At 36.8% G+C, this 21,660-nt stretch overlaps 1 protein-coding gene across 6 annotated transcripts in view; it reads right to left on the bottom strand.

Moving 5' to 3' along the window:
* The window catches only part of DPP10 (dipeptidyl peptidase like 10), a 1,368,028-nt gene that overhangs the window by 18,005 nt on the left and 1,328,363 nt on the right, over positions 1 to 21,660 (bottom strand). For all 6 annotated transcript variants that reach the window (XM_070423111.1, XM_070423110.1, XM_070423113.1 and 3 more), the window contains 4 exons: positions 20,454 to 20,549; positions 20,277 to 20,346; positions 4,772 to 4,966; positions 4,023 to 4,077 (listed from right to left, as the gene is read on the bottom strand). In XM_070423111.1, coding sequence (XP_070279212.1) covers positions 4,023 to 4,077; positions 4,772 to 4,966; positions 20,277 to 20,346; positions 20,454 to 20,549 — 416 coding nt within the window. The remainder of the gene's footprint in view (positions 1 to 4,022; positions 4,078 to 4,771; positions 4,967 to 20,276; positions 20,347 to 20,453; positions 20,550 to 21,660) is intronic.

Below are 21,660 nucleotides of genomic sequence, written 5' to 3'. Positions count from 1 at the left end.
TAAGATTTGACAAGAAACTCCAGGGCATAGCTATGCTGCTGGTTCACATTTTGAATAGCAAGTCCTTGTAGCATAATCTATACTAAAAAAAGCCTATGTGGTCCTGACGCCCTCATGCTGTGATGCCCTCATGCCGTAAGGAGCGATCACCAAGAGGCTGCGTGTGCAGTGGGCGCATGTGGGTGGGTGGGGGCTTCGCGCTGCATGTGTGGCATGGAGGCGGGTCAGTGGCTCTGTGCAGCGAAGCTGGGAGTCCCAGGGCTTTGCGCAGCACAGAGGAGAGACCCCTAGCTCTGGCCTACCTTTTTGGGGCAATCCATTGAGGAACCCCGGATGGATGGGCAGGGCCTACCTCTTTGGGGCAATCGATCGATCACAGGGCTCCCACACTGTGAGAGGGCACAGGCCAGGCTGGGGACACCACCCCCCTGAGTGCACAGATTTCGTGCACTGGGCCTCTAGTATTATAATAAAGAACAAACCAGAACATCTTCCTAGCTTCAGACAACGTGCCCGAGACCAGGGGTGGGCAAACTTTTTGACTCGAGGGCCACAATGGGTTCTTAAACTAGACCGGAGGGCCGGAACAAAAGCATGGATGGAGTGTTTGTGTGAACTAATATAAATTAAAAGTAAACATCATTACATAAAAGGGTACGGTCTTTTTTTTTTTAGTTTTATTCATTTCAAACGGGCCGGACACGGGCCGTAGTTTGCCTGAGGCTGCCATAGATGAACGAACCTTCAAAAAATATATCAATGCTCTTGAAAACAATTCAATCTGTGGTGATGGGTTGTGGAGTCTCCATGTGATTCTCAAGTGAAACTAGGGTTGCATATCATGCTGCTACACAAAGAGTTGTATTTCACTATTTTTAATATGAAAATTTGAGACCAGTGAAGCGAAATACTCTTTAAGACTTAATGATAGTGAAAGCTATTGTACATGATTCTCTCTGTACCATTTAAGAACCTAATCAAAATGCTGCTTTAATTTAATTTACTTTAGAGAAATAACATCTATTTCAAAACAGCTCACATCTATCAGAAAGATATCAAAACTGGTGGCCATCACATGGACTCTGTAGTCAATTAGAGGAAGTTTTTCATTTGATTTAGGTAAAAAAGTCAATAATCAGTATAGACTGCTTTGTTTCAATTCTTCTGTCTTTTTATTGGTTACTCACTGATGAGATTGTTCCATTCATTTCAATTATTATGTCAGTTCCATTTGCCACACATTTTTGCATTTCTTATTAAATTTTAACAAATTTATTTTATTTTTATAAAATCTTGCTTACCTATACTAGAAGAGTATTTGTGGAATATTGAAATAAAATTGGAATCTTAGCTGGTTTGGTTCAGTGGCTAGAGCATCAGCCTATGGACTGAAGGGTCCAGTCAAGGGCACATGCCTGAGTTACAGGCTCAATCCCCAGTAGGGGGCATGCAGGAGGCAGCCGATCAATGATTCTCTCTCATCATTGATGTTTCTATCTCTCTTTCCCTCTCCCTTCCTCTCTGGAATCAATAAAAATATATATTTAAAAAAATAAAATAAAATTGGATATAAATGCCCAGGTTTTGTTTGTATGTTTGTTTATTTTTTTTAATGCTGGCTGAAGTTTATCTCATCCCTTTCCCTCTAATATACATGCAATAGTTTTAGAATGCATGCATTTATTAATCATTGTTTTCCTTCTGTTTACAGTTTAACATTACAATAAGTAAAAAATAGGTAAGGTTAGTCTAAAATCTACATTATTTGATAGAAAAAAACATTCTTAGGAACACTATCACTGTATTTCTTAATTAGCTTACATGCTTTCCAAATCTTAAAGATTGAGCTAGAACAAATAATACACAAAACAAAAAATATTGACCAGTTTCTTACAGTTCACTATTTTGGCATTCTGAAGCTCAAAAGTGAAATGTACCTCAGAACTTCTAAGTAAGTTTCATTTTGCTGGCAAAGTAAATTATAATGGATGGAGTTAGCCAGCTGGCTGGATGATGTAGATGTAGATGCAGATGTAGATGATGTAGATATAGATGTAGATATGGATATAGATGTAGATATGGATTTAGATGTAGATGTCCATGTAGATTCAGATATAGATATAGATACAGATGAAGATATACAGACCATAAAAAAATTTATACCAAAAGGAAAAAGCAGGAATTGGACATTCAATCAAATATTGCTGAATGTAAAGGAAATAAGTTGATCAAAGATGGTGAATTTCTGGCCCTAGTGCTGCCATATACCCTTTCTTTCTCAGTAATTATGTTTGCCTATAATCAATGATAGTAAATTTATTTCAGGTTCCCCAAACATGTTCTCCTTCCTGAATCTGGCATCTACATCAGACTATACTCCTTGCCCTCTATTTGCTGAATAATGTTTACCATCAGTCCATGTCCCACTATCTTCATGAGGCTGTTTAAACCTTCTGAATCTGTTCTAAATTTCCATACTAATGAATGCTCCTACAACTCATTTGTTCTTTGATGCCTGTTTTTGTGTGCAGCAAGTAGAGTGCTGAAATACAGAAGCCCTGAGTCCTTTGTAAGTTATTGCATATATCATGAGCATTAAAGAGTATAATGATCTCCACTAGATGCACTTCCATGGGGAGGGGGTAAAAAATAGCATAACATTTACTATCTTAAGCACTTTTAAATGCACAGTTCAGTAGCATCAAGTGTATTCATATTGTTGTGAAACTGATGTCCAGAACGCTTTCATCTTGTGAATCTGAAATTCTACGCCCATTAAACAACTGCTCTCCTTTCCCCCCACCCCTTAGGCCCTGCAACCATAATTGTACTCTTTTTCTCCATGCATGTAACCACTCTAGATGCCTCACATAAAGGGAATCACATAGTATTTATCCCTCTGTGCCTGGCTCATTTCACCAAGTCCAGTGTCTTCAAGGTTCATCCATGTTGGAGCATGGGACACCATTTCACTATATGCACATTTTAATGTAGCTAGAGTTCCCATTCCTTTGAAATGACCACTTTCTTAGACATTTTTGTTTTTTCACTAATACCTTTACCACTAATGAGGGCATTTCATTTATTTGTTTGTATTTATATTATAGGGATATTGTTCACAAAATATTTTTATTGGTCCCTTGAATATTACTGACAACCAGAGTTAAATACAATAAAGACACTGGTGCACTGCAGGTATCTGAAGTGGGGGAGGACATGTATGCCGCCAGAAAATTACCAATTATTTTATGGCATGTGTCTCTGGGTTCATTTAGGAATAGCTGAAAATACTCAATATTTAAATCCATGAACACCAATAATTTGCTTTGTCTAGAATAGCGCAAGATTTCTTTCTTTCATCTCTGTATCCTTATAGCATCTGGCCCAGAGACATATTTATATACCGACATGAGATAGGTATATAAACACCTACACGAGGTAGATTTTATTACTCTAAAAATGATGTTGAATCTGAAATAAAAATTATTGCTATAAGAAGTAAGTTTTGTGCAGAAAATATAGGAGACATAACTATGCATTTGGTCATCTTTCAGATTCTAAGACATGTTCGTCTTCCCAAAGCTTGCTGTTCCTGCTGTGCCTTAAGCAATTTCTATGACTGCCTCCCTTTGATTATTTATGTCCCAGCCTAAATACCACTTAATCAGAGGGTTCTTAGCTGACCACTCAATCTAATAACATTGGTCTTTCCTGCAGTTAACTTTTATCCATTGATTTTTTATAAGATTTATTGTCATATGAAAATATTTTTTATTTATTTGTTTACTATCTTTTTCTCCTCTAGAAGGTAAGCTTCATAAAAACAGAGCTCTTTTATATCCTGTTGTTATTTTAACACCAGGCACTAGATACTAATAAATAGTTGGTTAACTAATACATTATTGAATGCATATATTTAGTAGTTATAATATTATATTCTAAAGAATGATATACATAATTTAGAGTAAATTGGGGAAAGTAATTATACATACACAAACACACACAATTTTTCTACTATTTACCTTTCCAAAAATGCTTAATCTATTGGAGTCAATGTATGGTAGTTGCAATAAAGATCTGCAGTGAAAAAGAAAAAAAAATTGTTATATCTTCTTGAGTTAAATGCACATGGAAATTCATTCTTGGCACACACACAACACAAATCAAACTAGAAATACTTTTGTGGCTGCAGTTCTATTGATGTATAAAAGCCATGTATTTCAAAATCTTTCCAGTCAAAGTGATGGTCCAATAATTTGGGTAGCACCTGGTAGCCTGCTAACAAATGCAGACTATTGGGTCCCATTTAAAATCCTTGTGCCCCATTACAGACACACTGAAATGACATCTACATTTAAAAAATATTCTTGCCTATTTCTATGTACAGTTTTAAAGAACCTACTAGATTTCTCAGGTCATTCTTTCATGTCAGTGTAGTAATTGTAACTGTGAAAGCTCAGGAATTGTTAATTAACTACAGAAATAATAGACATTTTGAATTATGATTTAAAAAATAGCAGCATAATTAAGATCTTTCATTTTCATAAATCCAAAGTGAATTCTAATTCCACAGAGGAAATATGATAATTCTTTTATTATGGTGCTAAGAAAGAAAGGTACTTGAAAAAATGCAATAGTCTATGTGCTTAACTTAGAAAATTGTCTAATAACTAAAATACAAATATCTGAGTCAGCACCCATCACAATATATATCATTTACCTAGCACTGATCTTTATAGAGAAAACAATAGGAATATGTGCAGCCACTTACTTCACAGCTGTTATTTGGTCCTTTGCTTCCACTGAACCTAACCTTCGATGAATCTCCTGCAAAATTTTCAAGCCCTGGAATCCACTTCCTCTGCCATCAAATCGTGCAATGATGATGCTATCTGTGTCGACAAGTACTGAGTCCCAGTCAATATGGAACTTATCTGTAACCAGCTGGCTTCCTGGTTCTTCATCCCTGCAATACCAACATTGGGCCAAAACAATAGCAATTGCCAATCTGTTAGGAATTTTAACGTTCACCCTTATTAGCTAACAAAAATTATGGAAAAGAGGTATGATGGCTATTAATCTACTAATTCTTGATGATAAACTTGAAGCTTTAAATTCCATTTTCAATTGTAAAATTTTAAATGAAAATTTCTGTGAAAATACAAAATAAGATTTAAAACTGCATGAAAGATTAATTTAACTCATTTTTCAAAAGGGAATAATGACAAAATAGGTGTATAGTGATCATCAAGTTTACATGCAAGCTCATCTTTATTAGATATCTTCCAGATAGTGTTTCTGAAATACCTCAAAAATGGTCTATGAGGGCTAATGGTACTGACAGAGAGCAGAATCAGTTATAGAATCAATAATAATTTAACAAGAAATGTACAACCCCACACAATATCAGACTCAAAAAGAAACACTACATTTATATTTCCTTTTGTTTTGGTGGTTGTGGTGGTGGTGGTGGTTGAATTCTCACTGAGGAGAATTTAAGCAAACAGTGAGGTAAAACTCTTTGTCATTGACAGCAACAAAAAAAAGCACAGACACATAAGTTTGAAAAATGTGAAAGTTAAAAGTAAACAAGGACTGTTGAATTATAAAGCATGAATCTTCTCTCCAAAGGAAAAGGGTGATAAAAGTTTAAATTTTCATATTCCAACGATATTTATTATTTTATTTTCCAAAATATCAAAAAGTAAACACACACACGCGCACACACACACACACACACACACACACACAACAACAAATTTTCATAAAATACCACAGGTTATCTAGGTCCAAACCTAAGTTTAGGATGAGCACACGGGAAGTGGTCCATGTGATAATTTTGAAGAGCATCAAACATCCAACTCTGAAAAGATTTCCATTTTTAGTTGGACTACACACCAGAAATTTTCACCCTACTCACTCTCACTCTCCTATAAAGACACTGAAAGCCCCTGCCTTCATGTTTATGCAAATGTTTACCTAGAAGCTCCAACACACACACTAATCCTCATGAACAAGTTCTCAGGTAACCAAACTTGCTAAAGAAACTAACTTCTGGGCAGCAAATGGAACTAAGCAGCTACAGGGGTTGTTTGGGACCCGTGAGTCAAGTAAGAGAGGAAGTAGGGAATGGGGTAAAACATCAAACAATTGATATTTCTAAAATGCTATTTTGGGCTGAATTGTGTCCCCTAAAATGCATGTGTTGATTCTCTAATGTCCTGTATCTTAGAATGTGGTTGTATTTGGAGACTGGGACCTTATAGTGGTGGTTAAGTTGAAATGAGGCCATTAGGGTGGGCCCTAATTCAATCTGATTTGTGTCCTTATCAGAAGAGGAAATTAGGACACACTGAGAGACCCCGAGGGCATGTGTGCACAGAGGAAAGACCCTGCAAAGAGACAGAAAAGGGCAATAATCTGCAAACTAAGGAGAGGGGCCTGAGAAGAAAACAAACTTGCTGTTACCTTGATCTTGGTCTTTGAACCTCCAGAACCATGAGAAAATAAATTTGCTGTTTAAAATACCCAGTCTGTGATATTTCCTTGTGAGCCCTAGTAAATTAATATAAATGCTTTCTGTGGCCCAAACACTTAGGATCATTACCTTATGTACTATACACCACCAACATTTATTTAACCTTTGTGTGGAGGAAGTTACCTGCACCATAGCTTATTACATGCATTATGATGCCTCCATCAGAAATAAAGACTGTGTCATTGAAGTTATTCAACCAGGACCTCCTCATTCACTCCTAAATCCCACTGGTAATCCTGTGATCCAAATCAAGATCTGCTTTGTCCTTCCATAGTATTTGCAATCTTAGCTTCTTTTCTTAATTTAATTCTTAATTTTAAAATGTATTTTAATATTGGCAACCTCAGCTCCTGATCAGATTATTGGGAATTCTTCCCGCACATGCCCACATCCCTAAACGAGAAATTTTATAGCCTGGTTCAGAATGAAGTCAGGAATTGTGTTTTTTTTCCAGTATCATAGGTGATATTGATAAGACTTGCTCACCATTGGAGAGACAGTATGAATGGCTCTGCCTAACAGTTTCTGATACCTGGAAAACACAGCAAATGTGTTCTTGTTGAACTAGATCCTTTCAGGGAAAGTAGGCTCAGGTGAAGTTTAAAATGGAAGGACCTGAAAAAGCCTTGAGTTCAAATTCAGAGACTGTATTTTGAAACTTGGGGACTTACTGAAAATATTAGGAAGCAAAACATGATTCACAAAGGACAAAATACAACGATTAACTTGACCCTTAAAGCTGAGTAGAAATATGACAGTTTGAGTCTTAACTTCACTCTGAGCATAGGCAAGATACTAAAATTCTAAGATTCAGTTTCCTTAACTTTAACAATGGTAAAAATTCTGTTTTCTCCCCCTCAAGGAATTTTGCAAATATTAAATGTCCTAATGTATCTGAAAATACTTTATGAAATATAGTAAGCAATATAAAGCATTGTTAGATTCATCAAACAACATAAAGTATTATTATTCTTTTGTTGGAAGCCATTTTTGCTTACGTTGAGCATAATTCTTTACAGATCAAATAAATAACTATACAAAAAATTTTGGCCAGTTGTGCAGAAATTAAAGTGGGCAATATTGGTAGATAAAAATATTGGGCCATGTTGTGTGACCTATGTCAGAGAGATTTCCTTTTTCTATATTGACCAAGGATATCTTAACACACAAACATTAAAAAATTAATCAACAGATTTTTTTGGACCGATTACCACAGTGTTCTTAATTATTAAGGCAGAATTTTTCAAGTTTAAACACTGGCACCTGCTCTAAGGTAATGTAAATGTTTCGTTAATCTGAAAGATATTTTTCAGTTTATGTATGATCCATTGCATTGTACACAGCTATTTTAGGAATTCACAGCTATGTTAAGTTTAGACAAAATGTAAGTAGCCAAAAACATTTTATGGCAGGCAAATAAATAATTTTAAAATATAGTTTAAAATAGGGCACATTCTCAAACTTTTATGATCAACGAATAGTTGCCTATTTTTAAAAACAAAAGCTTTCAATCCTTTAATCCTATTTTCAATGCTCAGGGAAAACAGTACAATTTCACTCTCGTGCTCCTTTCTCTAAATTGCCATTTTTCACTTCAAACAATGACTTTAACACATTTATCTGCTGTTTTTGTTTTCCTTTCTTTTTTGGTCCACAATGCAGGCATATCTATTTCAAGGTGAGTTAGGAGAGACCATAGATTATGATGCTAATATTTCCATTATAAGGAATAACCCAGACACTTGCAGGGACAGGGTGAAGATTCTTCATAAAGTGTGAAACAACAAATGTTAGGTTTCCCCCCTCCCCCAAATAAAGACAAAAATATACTACTTATTAAGTGAGGTAGGGATATCAAGATAGTTGATGCTAGGCATGACTATAGGGCATGTTCTATAGACCAGATCATCCACCATGTATAAATGGGTACATTGGACATGTAGACTTGTGAGCTTCAATTTACCCAGTTCCTTTTCATTTTTCTGAGTGTCTTTCTAAACTTTTTTTAAATATTATTTTACCTTACTCTGGAGACCCATAGAATGGAGGGTGTTTGAAAACTGAGAATAGGAACATGTACCAGTAATTTTGTTGAAAGTTGTGGTGAAAGAACAATTCCACCTGTTTTAAACATTGGAAAGGTCACAGCAGTATGAAACTTCTCTATTGCCTTATATAGGCAGTGAAATTGAATTAAGACTGTAAACTTTTCTTCAAAGTTAAGATTCTCAAGGGCCCAATCCTTGTCTCTTTTGGTACCTTCAACACTGAATGTGTCTGTATGAATAAAGAGTTCAGGATGTGAAATTTAATAAAACATAGAAAGATAGATGAGTAAAATGCACAATGTCTAGAAGATCTTCAAAATGACAGAGCAAGCCCCCTTTTGATGACATGAAAAATACCATCTTCTAGACAGAAACTGAATTATGGAGGAAAGATTTGTTCAGACTATATGTTTGGTCAGGTTCACAAAACGCTATTTAATCTCAAGAAAAGAGGGTTGAATTTAGGCTCAGAAGACATAGGTTTTATTTCTGACTTTGTTACCAATGTGTTGAGTTACTTTGAGCAATTATGTGCTCTTTTTATCTTCATTTATTGTCTTCATTATGAAGTAAATAATATTTTCTAAATAGTTAACATTTTCGAAAGCCCTTTTCCTAACCAGTAAAATTTTGGTGAAAATAAATGGAACAAAAATATTTTCCAAGGAGAGCATGTTTCATGATTGATCTATTACATGGCACTTTGCTTTTTTTTTTGTCCTACATGGCAAACTTTTAGAACTGCTCTACTGTTTCATGGGTGAACTTTGAGGATATTATGCTAAGTGAAATAAGCCAGGAAAAGAAGGACAAATACCTTATTATTCCACTTATATTAAGTACTTAGAGTGATCAAATTATAGAGACAAAGAGCAGAATGATGGATGCCAGGAGCTTGGGAACGGGAATGAGGAGTTATTGCTTAATAGGGACATATTTTCTGATTGGGAAGATGAAATTCTAGAGATGGATGGTGGTGATGGTTGCACAACAATGTGAATGTATTAATGCCACTGAACTAGATATTTCAAAGGGGTTTAGATGGTAAATTTTATGTCTATTTTACCATAACAACAAAAAAAAGATTTAAAAATAAGCACAAAAAATAAAACTGCAATACTGAGAGTTGCATATTTGTGTCCATTGGAGTGTGGAAGGAGGAGACATAAGATTGCTTATAGTTATCTCAGTTATTTGCTCTTTCTAGGCCTAGAATAGATCAACTTCAGCTTCATAAGTGCTAGATTAGAGATGGAGTCATTGAGGACTGTGTTGCAATTTTATTTCAGATATAATAAACTCAAAGAGTGTGAGAGGGAGGCTGAAGAACATAATGGAAGGCAAGATAAGGGAAAGGAAACCTGCCCTGCATGGAGCCACATCACACTAAATTCTTAAGGAAAATCAGTTGTCAACCCTTCTGATATTGTTCCTTAGGACAGATTTCATTTCACAATAGAACATGAGTTTGATATCAGACAGTAGTAGCCTTAAAAATATCTGTCTTGCCTTAATCTAAATTTTACTTTATAGAAATTTATAGGCACAGAATATTTCATTGTAACATGTGTACATCTAAAGCCTAATGAAGTTTTTCTTCTACCAAACAATGTCTACACATTAGCTAAGGGCCCCTTGGGCCAATTCCTTCTCTCTATTTCTCATTTTATTGTCCTAAGATTTTTTTTCTCATGGATGAATTGTCCTACAATGGCAGAATGAGTTTTCTCATATAGTTACTATATCATATGAGGAATAATATTATTTTTCCTTCCAGAGAACTATTTCTTGCCCATATCCCCATCCTCTTCCATGAGTAATCTAATCTAATAAAAGAAAAACATGCAAATTGACGATACCTTCACAATGCCCCAAGCCATGCCCACCAGCCAATCAGAGCAACTATATGCAAATTAACCCAACCAAGATGGCAGCTGGCAATCATGGAGCTGGGGCAAGCAGGAGGCTTGGTTGCCCCTGCTGTGGCCTCCGTTAAAGGCAACAAAGTTTCAATTATAGAAGATAAATAAATCCCAGATACCTGCTTCCAGCCAGTCTCCACTGGGAACTTGGGTGGCTGGGGGCTGTCCCCAGCCTGCAAACAGCCATCAGCCCCTCACCCAGTCTGGCCACACCCTCATGGGGCAAGGGTCCCCACTGGGGGGCTTGACAGCCTGCAAACAGCCATCAGCCACTCACCCAGGCTGGCCAGGCACCCCAGTGGGGACTCCCACCTGAAGGGGCTGTGGCCACCCTGAAAACGAACTGCAGCCCCTCACCCAGGCTGGCCAGGCACCCCAGTGGGGACCCCCACCCTGAAGGGGTTGTGGCCAGTCTGCAAACAGCCATCAACCCCTCACCCAGTCTGACCACACCCTCATGGGGCAATGATCCCCACTGGGGAGCTTGGCAGCCTGCAAACAACCCTCAGCCCCTCACCCAGGCTGGCCAGGCACACCAGTGGGACCACCACCCTGATCTGGGACACCCTTCAGGACAAAACCAGCCGGCCCTCACCCATACACCAGGCATATAATAAAAGGGTAATATGCAAATTGACCCTAACACCAGAATGACTGGGAGTGACTGGTCACTATGAAACACACTGACCACCAGGGGGCAGACGCTCAATGCAGGAACTGCCCCCTGGTGGTCAGTGCGCTCCCACAGGGGGAGCTCTGCTCAGCCACCGGCCAGGCTTACGGCTGCCAGCACAGCAGTGATGGCGGGAGCCTCTTTGCCTCCTCAGTAGTGCTAAGGATGTCCTACTGCAGCTTAGGCCTGGTCCTTGCTGGCAAGTGGACATCCCCCGAGGGGTCCCAGACTTGAAGAGGGCACAGGCCGGGCTGAGGGACCCCCACGAGTGCACAAACTTTTGTGCACTGGGCCTCTAGTCTTATATAATAAAATGTTAATATGTGAATTGACCGAACGATGGAACAACTGGTCACTATGATGTGCACTGACCACCAGGGGGCAGATGCTCAATGCAGGAGCTGCTCCTGGTGGTCAGTGTGCTCCCACCATGATCCCCAAGGGCTTCCAAACTGTGAGAGGGTGCAGGCTTGGCTGAGGGACCCCTCCTTCCCCCCCCCCCCCCGCCGAGTACACAAATTTTGTGCACCAAGCCTCTAATATTATTAATATAATCTGCAAATTCCTGATCCGTGGTTTGTTTAAAGTATAATTTTTGGCTTATTTACTTTTCTTCTGAGTTATAATTAGGGAAGTGTGTGTTATGGTCAAGGTTATTTATGCCTTTACCCAGACCATATCTTAGAGTTCCTAAGCCTGTGTTTCTAGTGGTGATTTTGATGAGACCTACCTGATAATACATAAAAAAGTGTGCTTATTGACTAAATTCTCAAATTGTATTACTCTCCATCACCTTTGTTCTATATACATGCATTCAGAGATCTTATCTATGTCAAACTTACTAGAAAAATTGCCTGTGTTAATGACCTGAACTTTATAGGTATGTAGAAGTGTCATTGTGGACAGGGCACAGGTTTTATACATTAATAAAACCAAACTGAGTTAAGCCCAGGACTAGTGGCTTTAAACAAGTCACTTCACTATGCCTAAGTTTGCTTATCTTTACTGCTTAAGATAATAACAATAGTGTCCACCTAGCAGAGTTATAGCAACTATTAAGTGAAATTATATATTTATATATATCTCAGAAGAGAACCAATAGAAAAGGATCACAGGAATATCTCCCAGACAGAAATTGTGCAATAAAATGGAAGGAAGCACCAATCTTCTAATCAGCTCTGCTGTCAAAAGTCCTACTATATTAATTCCTATCCATTGGCATATATATATATATATATTAGAGGCCCGATGCATGAAATTGGTGTAAGGGGCTCGGCCCCCACCGCCAGTGCCGACACCTCTGCCTTGGCCCCCACCAGCTTTGTCTGGTCTAATTAGCATATTATGCTTTTATTATTAAAGGTTTTATATATATATATATATATATATATATATATATATATATATCACTTAGCAAGTATTTGATTCTTGGTACTTATTAAATATTATTAACCCAGTTCTGGTTAATGCTATGGAACTTGATCTTTGCATCTTCCTTTCTTGTCATAGAAGCTGAGCTCTCAAATTTGGCCATCCTAGGAAACTTTGTATTCATAATTCTTGAGCCTTTATGTAACAACTAGAGGCCTGGTGCATGAAAATTCATGCACTAGAGGGCGGGTCCCTCAGCCCGGCCTGCTTCCTCTCACAGACTGGGAGCCCTCTGGGGCAGGAGGTGACCAGGCAGTCAGGGGAAGGCATCGCCTCATCACACCTCTGCTGCTGCCACTGCCGGTAGTGCAAGCCTCGGCCGGCCCTGGTTACCTGAGCCTTGGGCAGCCCTGGGCAGCTGGCCAGCCACCATCCAAGGCTTGCCTGCACCTCGGGCAGCTGGGGGGCTGAGGGGACTGGGGTCTCCAGAGGCAGGCACGCGGTGGGGCTGAGGGGACTGGGCACTGCCATCTTGTGGCTATGGGCACCACCATCTTTGAGGATGGGGCAGTAAATTAGCATATTCCCTCCTTATTGGCTGTGGGCACCACCATCTTTGCAATGGTGTGAGGGTCAATTAGCATATTCTCTCTTTATTAGATTGGATACACAAGTTTTTCTAGTTTGGCTTAGTCTAAATGAAGAAAACTTAAATTGCATTAAATGTTTCTATTTTTCAAAGTGAGTGGGTCTTCAAGTTAATTTAGAATAAAAAGATGTATGTATGTATTCCTTGTTTTTTGTTTGTGTATTTGATTTCTTTACACACACAGTCATATGTGTTTGTGTATGTGAGCTTAATTTATGTGACTCAGTATCTGTAAGTTCTTTATTCTCCTGTTCCCATAGATATATACTTATCCCAGCTTCATAAAAACAAAAGAATTCTATCCTAAAACACATCTCTAGAGTATAGAATTTGTGAGAGAAGTTGGGCCTTCTTTTTGAGGCATTATCGTTTTTACATGTTTTCTTTATATGCAAAATGCTGCATAGACAATAAATGTAATGAGTTTTTTCTTGACCAGAATTTGGATTTCTGAATTTGGGAAGGTATTTTGCATTAATACAACTGAATATTTTTTTCATCCTTCCCCTACTCTTCTTATTTCTCCCCTTTTCTCCTTCTACTTGTGATAGAATAGCCTTCTTCATATCAGGGTCAATTTCTGTCTACTAAGGCATTCTTCTTTGTCTTTGCTCTTTTGGTTTCTCTTGACCAGAAGTCAAATATTAACTCCTGAGCATGATATAAAAACTGCATAACCACTACCATTGGATGAATGAAGAAAAGCAGAAGCTAGTTATTTAAAGCAAGTTATTTAGATTGTCATAGGAAGCCAAAAAAATGAAAAGCTTAGCAGAACACAGATTGAACAGCATGGGTATTAATGAGCCAGTTATAAAACTCAAAAATGTACTGTTAGTATTAGCCACACAAAATTAACCTCAGATATACATTTTTGCACATGAAAATAGCAGAAGAGAACCAATAGAAAGGGACCATAGGAAATTGTGCAATAAAATGGGAGGAAGCACCGATCTTCAAATCATCTCTGCTGTCAAAGTCCTACTACATTAATTCCTATACATTGGCCAATTTCAATTTAGAATCATTTCTAACAGAGTGAATGAAGAAGTAGAAATAGAAGGGGGTTTGATGATCTTTGCTTTCAGTTGCTGAGAATGGCTATGAAAACAGACAGTATTAAGTAATGGAAAGAGCAGGACTTTTTAATCCAAAAAAATAATAATAGAGATATGCATAGGATTATGCGTGAACACACCTTCAAGTATGAATATAACTTTTCCAGTTGGGAAAGGAAATCAAAGACACTGGAAGACTGTGTAACAAACACAGAGGAATGCTTGAGAATAGTGTATTTCCCAAAAAAAGCAGTTTTAAAAAATATCTGGAACACTGACTCTCTCTTTAGGGACTGGGTAAAGAAAGATGACGATGAAGAGAGAAGTAGGAAACAGATGAAGACTTTTTTATGCTGTGCTAGGAATGTGAATGTCTAACCACTGGAGAAAAAAATAAGATTTTAGCTAGAAGAGCCACATTTGTAGATACGAATCTCATGAAATTTAACCTAGGAGCAGAGTGAAAAGGCAACTCAAAAATAGAGTATAGAGCACAACACTAAAAAATGGGGAAAGGGACAGGGAAAAAGTGATTGAGAGCAAGGTGGCAGATTAGAATCCTCTAGATATGATGTCTGCCTCGAATGGGTTTGAAAAGGAAGAGCGTTGACTCTTGAACAACCCCATGGGTTCAAAGATGAAGTCAAGATATTATGATCTCATGAGCATAATGCTATTCACAACTTTTAACAATTCCTATATTGTTTGTTGAAAAGAAAGTGTGTGTATGAAACATGTATTGACATTATCTTGACTGTTGGAGATGAGTAGCTATATAACTTCAATCAGTACAAATGTTTTAAAAAATGGTACAAACAAGGTGACAAATAGCTCTTCTCTTCCATCAAGATGACCAATTTGTAGAATTCTGATATGTATACCATTGATTGAGTGATGAAAATATTTAGAGAAAAATGAATGATGATCTCCAGCTAGAACTGTAATAGCACCCATGTCTATCTGGTTTTTGGACATCATCCACTTAGTCACTTAATACATATGTGTGGAGTGACTCTTATTACAAAAGTTAGTTGCTATAAAAATACGCAAATAAGTTTGGAACTGTTTAATATATAGATTACATAAAATGAAGATTTTAGCATTTCAATTTTCTTAAGATATGAAATATTCCAGCCCTAACCAGTTTGTCTCAGTGGATAGTGTGTCAGCCTGTGGACTGAAGGGTCTCAGGTTCGATTCTGGTCAAGGGTATGTTCCTTGGTTGCGGGCACATCCCCAGTTGGGGGTGAGCAGGAGGCAGCTGATCGATGTTTCTCTCTCATCAATGTTTCTAACTCCCTATCCCTCTCCCTTTCTCTCTCTGTAAAAAATCAATAAAATATATTTTTAAAAAAGATATGAAATATTCCATAAGCCAATCTTTTAATTAATTTTCTAAATACTAACATCTAAACTGCAGATTTTCCTTCAGAAACATTGGTCCAAAATCTAGTGGGAGTCAGAAATTCTTTAATTAACATATAAAACCATCCTCACAAATATTCAGATAAAATGGAAAAGGGACAATATGATTTGGTTTAAGATAGATGGAGAGTCTTTTGACATAAAGCTATATACTTGTATATGGAGGCCTGGATTAATTATTGTAAGATTGACTGATGAGGAGAGGGAAAGAGAGCTTCAGTAAGATAAGACTTGCTGGATATCCATGAATTCATTAGAATTTCAAGAGAAATGGGTTTAAGGACAGGGAACCAAGTCATGGGGTGAGATAGAGTGTGCTGCATTCCATATATTAACTTGTTGAACAGTCACTGTCTCCGTGAGTTAGACCTTATCAAGTGTGGCGTAGAGAAGTTGAACATTAAAAGAGCAGAAAATGGAAAAAGATGGTGATTTCTTAGCACTGAAAGAAACTTCTAGTTCAACAGCACTTCTCTTCATGGACAGCAAACAAAGCAACACACAACCCTTCATCTTTAATAACAGTCCATCTGTCTGGATTGCTTTCTACCAGGGTCTTGGCATTTAGATTCATGCTTATGTATTTATCAAATAAGCACTGTAATTGTAGGTTATTCCACATAATCTCCAGTCCTGCACAATTAAGAAAATTATAAGTTTGTCAGTACGTTTTAAAAGGATTCTTTCTTCTATGTGTGCTTATGCACTGGGGAGATAAACTTAACAAATCTAAAAAACTATTACAGATTTCAAGATTCTTGTCATTTTTTGTCTCTCTACAGGCATTAGTATAGCTTCCTACACATAAAAGCAACATGGTATATGTGCATTGCATTAAATTACAAATACATTAGTAGAAAATAAGAACATAAACAATAACAGTTCAAAGTGATAAATGTTGAAATTAATATAGATGTATGTCCATTCCATATGTATAGATGTATAAAGGTGAATATGGACTCCTGGGCCCCTAAAGACTGCCTATAATGTTAAACAGAGAAACTAGAGAAATATGTTTAGGCATCTGGAAAGAGAACAGAAGTAGGAAAAGAAAAGGGAGTCATGACCTCATAGAAACCACTGAAAATCGAGGCCACTCAGATATATTTGTAGTGACAATGCTTCTTAGATTTTCTATTAGAGTAAAATATCCTGTTCCTTTGATTCACCAGCCCTTTCAATACCATGAAATTAGATTTGGGTTTTAGATAATATGGACACAAAGAAGTATTCAGAGGACCATTTCTTCTGAGGTTCAATAATGAATATCTAACAGAAAGGAGCCTGCTAATTGCCAGTGGTCACTTTCTTCAAGGCCCATCATCCTTCCAGCTACTCAGGCATTTGCTGTGACCTGTCTCCTACTCATGTACTTATCACAGAATTTCCTGGTTGTAAATCCATCTGTGTATGTGACATAAGAGGCTCATTCTGTTGAGAACTTGATGCACTGCACAGAATAGCAATCAAGTTGTGATGCCAAAATCATATAATCATCTCTTAGTCTCATTTAAATAATAGTCACTTTATTTATTATTCCTCACTAATTGCCCATTTAGGAAAAAAAATCATCAATTATCATTATCTTCTTTTGTAGAGTGGGAAATCCACTTGTCACTGAAAACAGGATTTAACCTTAAGGAAAAACAATGCCTCTAAATTATAGACAATCTAACAAACAATTACAAAACACTTCACACTTAAGCCATCTTTACACATATAAGTTTCCAAGTATAAATATTTTAGTCATGATCATGCAGTTTAAGACAATAGATCATTTCTTAAATGAAAAATTTAAAAAGTCTTCAGTTTAGTTTATAAGTCATATTCCACTAAACTTCTAAGAATTTACATCTGAAAACTGAGCTGTTTGAATAAAGTAAATTAATATTTAGTATAATCAGCTTATAAAAACTAATAAATTGATACTCATTTTCTTTCTTTTCTTCATCAACCAAAAAGTTACAAAGTAAATTCTATGGTCCCTGGCTAAATTATTTTATCTGCTTTAGTAATGAATGTCTATTAAATAACTTTATGGATGCTAAACTATATATGTTATAGTGATAATATTAAATATTAAAAATACTACTAATAGCCCTAACTGATGCTACTCAGTGGTTAAAGTTGTGGGTATGCTTCCCAGCACAGTTCAGGGCGTGTGTGGGAGGCAACCAATCAATGTGTCTCTCTCACATCGAAGTTTTTCTCTCTCCCTCTCTCACACTCTTTCTAAAAATCAGTAAAAAATATATATATATATTCTCAGGTGAGGATTTTAAAAAAAAGTAAAAAGTACTACTTCTAATAACTATGATTATGGTTATGATTTATTAAACACTAAGTAAAAGTGTTCATGTTCTACCAAATACATGTTCATATAGATTACGCCATGTCATTATCTCCCGTTTATCTATAAAGGAACAGAAACTTAGGAACATTAAGCAACATATTGGTAAATGATTAAGGTTTGAACCCAGGCCTAACTAACTCCCTAGCCAGTGCCTTTACTCTACCAGCCTGCCTCTAAAAAAGACCTGATTATCCCTTCCTAACAAGAGAAACGGAGTCTTGCGCTAGTCCTCACATTCCTCGTATGAACTAAAAATCACCCACAGCAAAGCACAAACCTGATGCCAGGACCAGCCAGCTGCCCTCTCTGACTCTAGTTACAGAGAATCTGTAGCTCTTGTCTACTTGTCTCCCAAAGGACTCATCCTTTAAGCAAGGATGCCTAGAGAAACCATATTTCCCACTGAATGAAAAGGACAATCCCTTTTCCCAAAGGCAAATAGGACTGAAACAGAGGGTGAGGTTGAATTTTTTCCCCTTTTTGTTCCATTTTTATGCCTTAAATATTTCCGTCAATCTGTCACACATGTAGTTCAAGTAGGGACTGAAAACAGAAAGGTAAAATGAAGAGGCAAAAGAAAAAGTTAACATAAAAAGGAGCTCATAAGAACTTCCCCAGAGAGACTCAAGACCCTTGGGGACCTTCTGGCTATTTGTGACAAAGGAGAAAGGTCTGGGCATAAAAAACGAATTGAGGCCAAAGCATTATAGTTAGGAATAAACACTGGGCCAAGTGAAAATACTAAGTATTTTATTTTCTGTATTATTTGGCTTATTAAAATGAAGTGAAAAATTGCTTCTACTTATCAAAATACCTAAATAAAATCAATACAGTCTATATTAAATAATGAATTATAATCACATTAATTATAATAATCATGTGTGCTAGGCCCTTCATATGATGTATTTCACTTAATCCAAAAGCAGCCTGAAGACAGAGGCTCTATTGCAATGTTTGCTTACATTTGGAGAAACTGAGCCTTATAAGAAGTTAAGTAATGTGCTCAAGGACATACAGCTAGTAATGACAAAAGTGGAATTGGAAGCCAGGCAGTTTGATTCTGCAGACTCAATACTATCCTTGCATCTAGTAGTCATAACCAGTAATGTTATTGTCGTTTCTATCATTCCTACTGAGCCTCTTATATAACTCTAGACTGCCATAGCAATATGCTGGCTGGGTTTTTAATAAGGAAAATAGCATAACTCTCAGGAATACAATGCTACATCAATATCAAATTCATGAACCATTATCTGCTAAGGGCCTCTGTGCCCAATATCACACAGCCACAATATCATCTCACAGAAAGCATGGATTAATTTAATTCTAGAGTCAATTCCATGTTGAGATACCTAATATTCAAGTTTTCTGAGCATGAGAACTACTTCCTGCTGGCCAAGCATCCAGAAAGGAAAACTGATAGGAGTGATATAAGCGTAACCAATGTTTCAGCAATGAAAAGAAATGTTTCCTCCATATTACGTAAACAACTGATTAACAACATAGGGCATGATGTTACAACATGGATGTACCTTAAGGATGTTATGCTATGTGAACCAGTCACCGAAGGGCAAAAACAGCATGATTCCACTTACAAGGGGTACCTAGTGTAGTCAAACTCATAGCAGACAGTACACTGGTGGCTGCCAGCGGCTGGGCAGAGGGGAAATGGAAGTTGCTATATGGGTAGCTGGTATCAGTCATGCAAACCAAATATGTTCTAGACATCTGCTGTGAAACACTGCGTCTATAGCTAATGATACTGTTCTGTGAGTGTAAACATTTAACAAGGTAGATCTCACATTAAGTGTTCTTACTACAATAAAAACTTGCTTTTATGAAGTGAGCATAACTTTGATATGACAAATAAATCCCCAAGAAAGAAACTTATACACCCATCAATAGCATTTAAATAATATATATAATTTGGTTTATGTCTGGTTGAGCAATTGTTAAGCAGACATAAACCAAATCATATATTTCACTATACCCAATAGTAACATTTAGTCCCATTTGGAATGAAAGAAGGACAAAGCAATTACACATCCCTCCTTACTATTAATGTCTGTGTCTTTGAGGAACTCATACAACTGACAGCTTCCCAGTGAACTTCTCTTCTTCTGGGTTTTTTTTTTGTTTGTTTGTTTGTTTTAATCAGAATGCTGTCATGTGAGGCTTAAGAAAAATTATAAAATCTTTAGATTTCTTTTTTTTTTTCAAAAACAAATAAAATACTTACATTATTAACAGAAGAGCATACTTGTTTCGGTCCGTAAAGTCTTTGGGATAGGACAACTGTAAAGGAAGTTCTTTTAAAGAAAGAGCAAAATATTAAAGATGTAGAGTCATTTATATGTAAAACTATAAGATGCAGAGAAAGTTGTTCTTAAATAACGTAGCATGCACAGAACTTTACCATAGTCATCAATATGAACCGTTTTAAATTCTGACTTCACTATCTTCTTCAGGATAGCTTCCTTTAGCATGGAATTGCTTTCCAATATAAAATATTCTACAAATCAAAAAGGGAGTACAAATTACTAACTGCTGTGTGTTGATCAAGAATCAATGCAACACAACAAATAATTATCCAGCTGTTACACTTGGCAGCATGAGCTAAGCAATGATGAAATGCTCATAATTTCTCTCCTGGATACTACACCAGTTTTCTCACTGAATTCCAGTGACATTTTCTCCAGTTGCCCCTATACTTGAAATTAGCATTTGCATTTTCAAAATGCAAATCTGATCATGTTCCTACTCTGCTTATTATATGTAAAAGAATACAAAATTATCAAGCATCCAATGCGATGAAATTCAGAAAGCCAAAATTCCAATTCAAAATTCCCAAGCATGCAAAATATCAGAAAAATACCACACATGATGCATTCCAAATTTAATCAATAGAAATGACCTAGGAATGACACAGATGATATAATGGATAAATAATTATATTTAAACAGATATTATAATTATATTTTATGTGTTTAATAAGATAAGAAAAAATATGAAGCTGTTAAGGAAAAATATGAAAGAAATTTAAAGAGAAGGATACAAGTTAAATTTAAAAAAAATTTAAAAAGCAAAATCTGAGATACGTGAAAACTGTGAGATCTAATGAAACAATACTGGGTGAGATTAATAGCATATTAGATACTGCAGAAAAATTCAATGAATCTGACAATGTAGCAAGAGAGCATCTATATATATAAAAGGCTAATATGCTAAGCATCCGACTATCCGGGTAATGATGTCACGTAGCAACGCACAGCTTCCTCTCCCTAGCGACTAGCCTCCTTGCAGTTTCTTCAGCCCAGGAACATGACTTGCTTTATAGCCAGGTGGAAACATTTACTCTTTAACCAAATGTCTGTGAAGCATTTTCCCTTGCCTCATCTCATTTGATCCTCACAGAAGTCTTGGAGTAGGTAGATAGGAGAATCCGTGGAATCCTATTTTCTTTTCATTAGCCGTGAAACGGAGATTTAGAAAGCTTAGAAACTTTACCCGACTGAAAAGAAGTAAGAAATGGTGGACCTTGAAAATGACTTCAGGTTTTCTTACTGCCCAAAATATAGTCAAACACTGCTGCAGTTAAATATTTTACCCTTTGTTCTCCCTGC

This window comes from Myotis yumanensis, unplaced genomic scaffold (assembly GCF_028538775.1).
Source record: "Myotis yumanensis isolate MYYU_CA2020_CCGP unplaced genomic scaffold, mMyoYum1.0.hap1 SCAF_8, whole genome shotgun sequence".
NCBI classification, from domain to species: Eukaryota; Metazoa; Chordata; class Mammalia; order Chiroptera; family Vespertilionidae; genus Myotis; species Myotis yumanensis.
The sequence above is the reverse complement of the archived record's forward strand: the minus strand, read 5'-3'. Positions and strand labels throughout refer to the sequence as shown.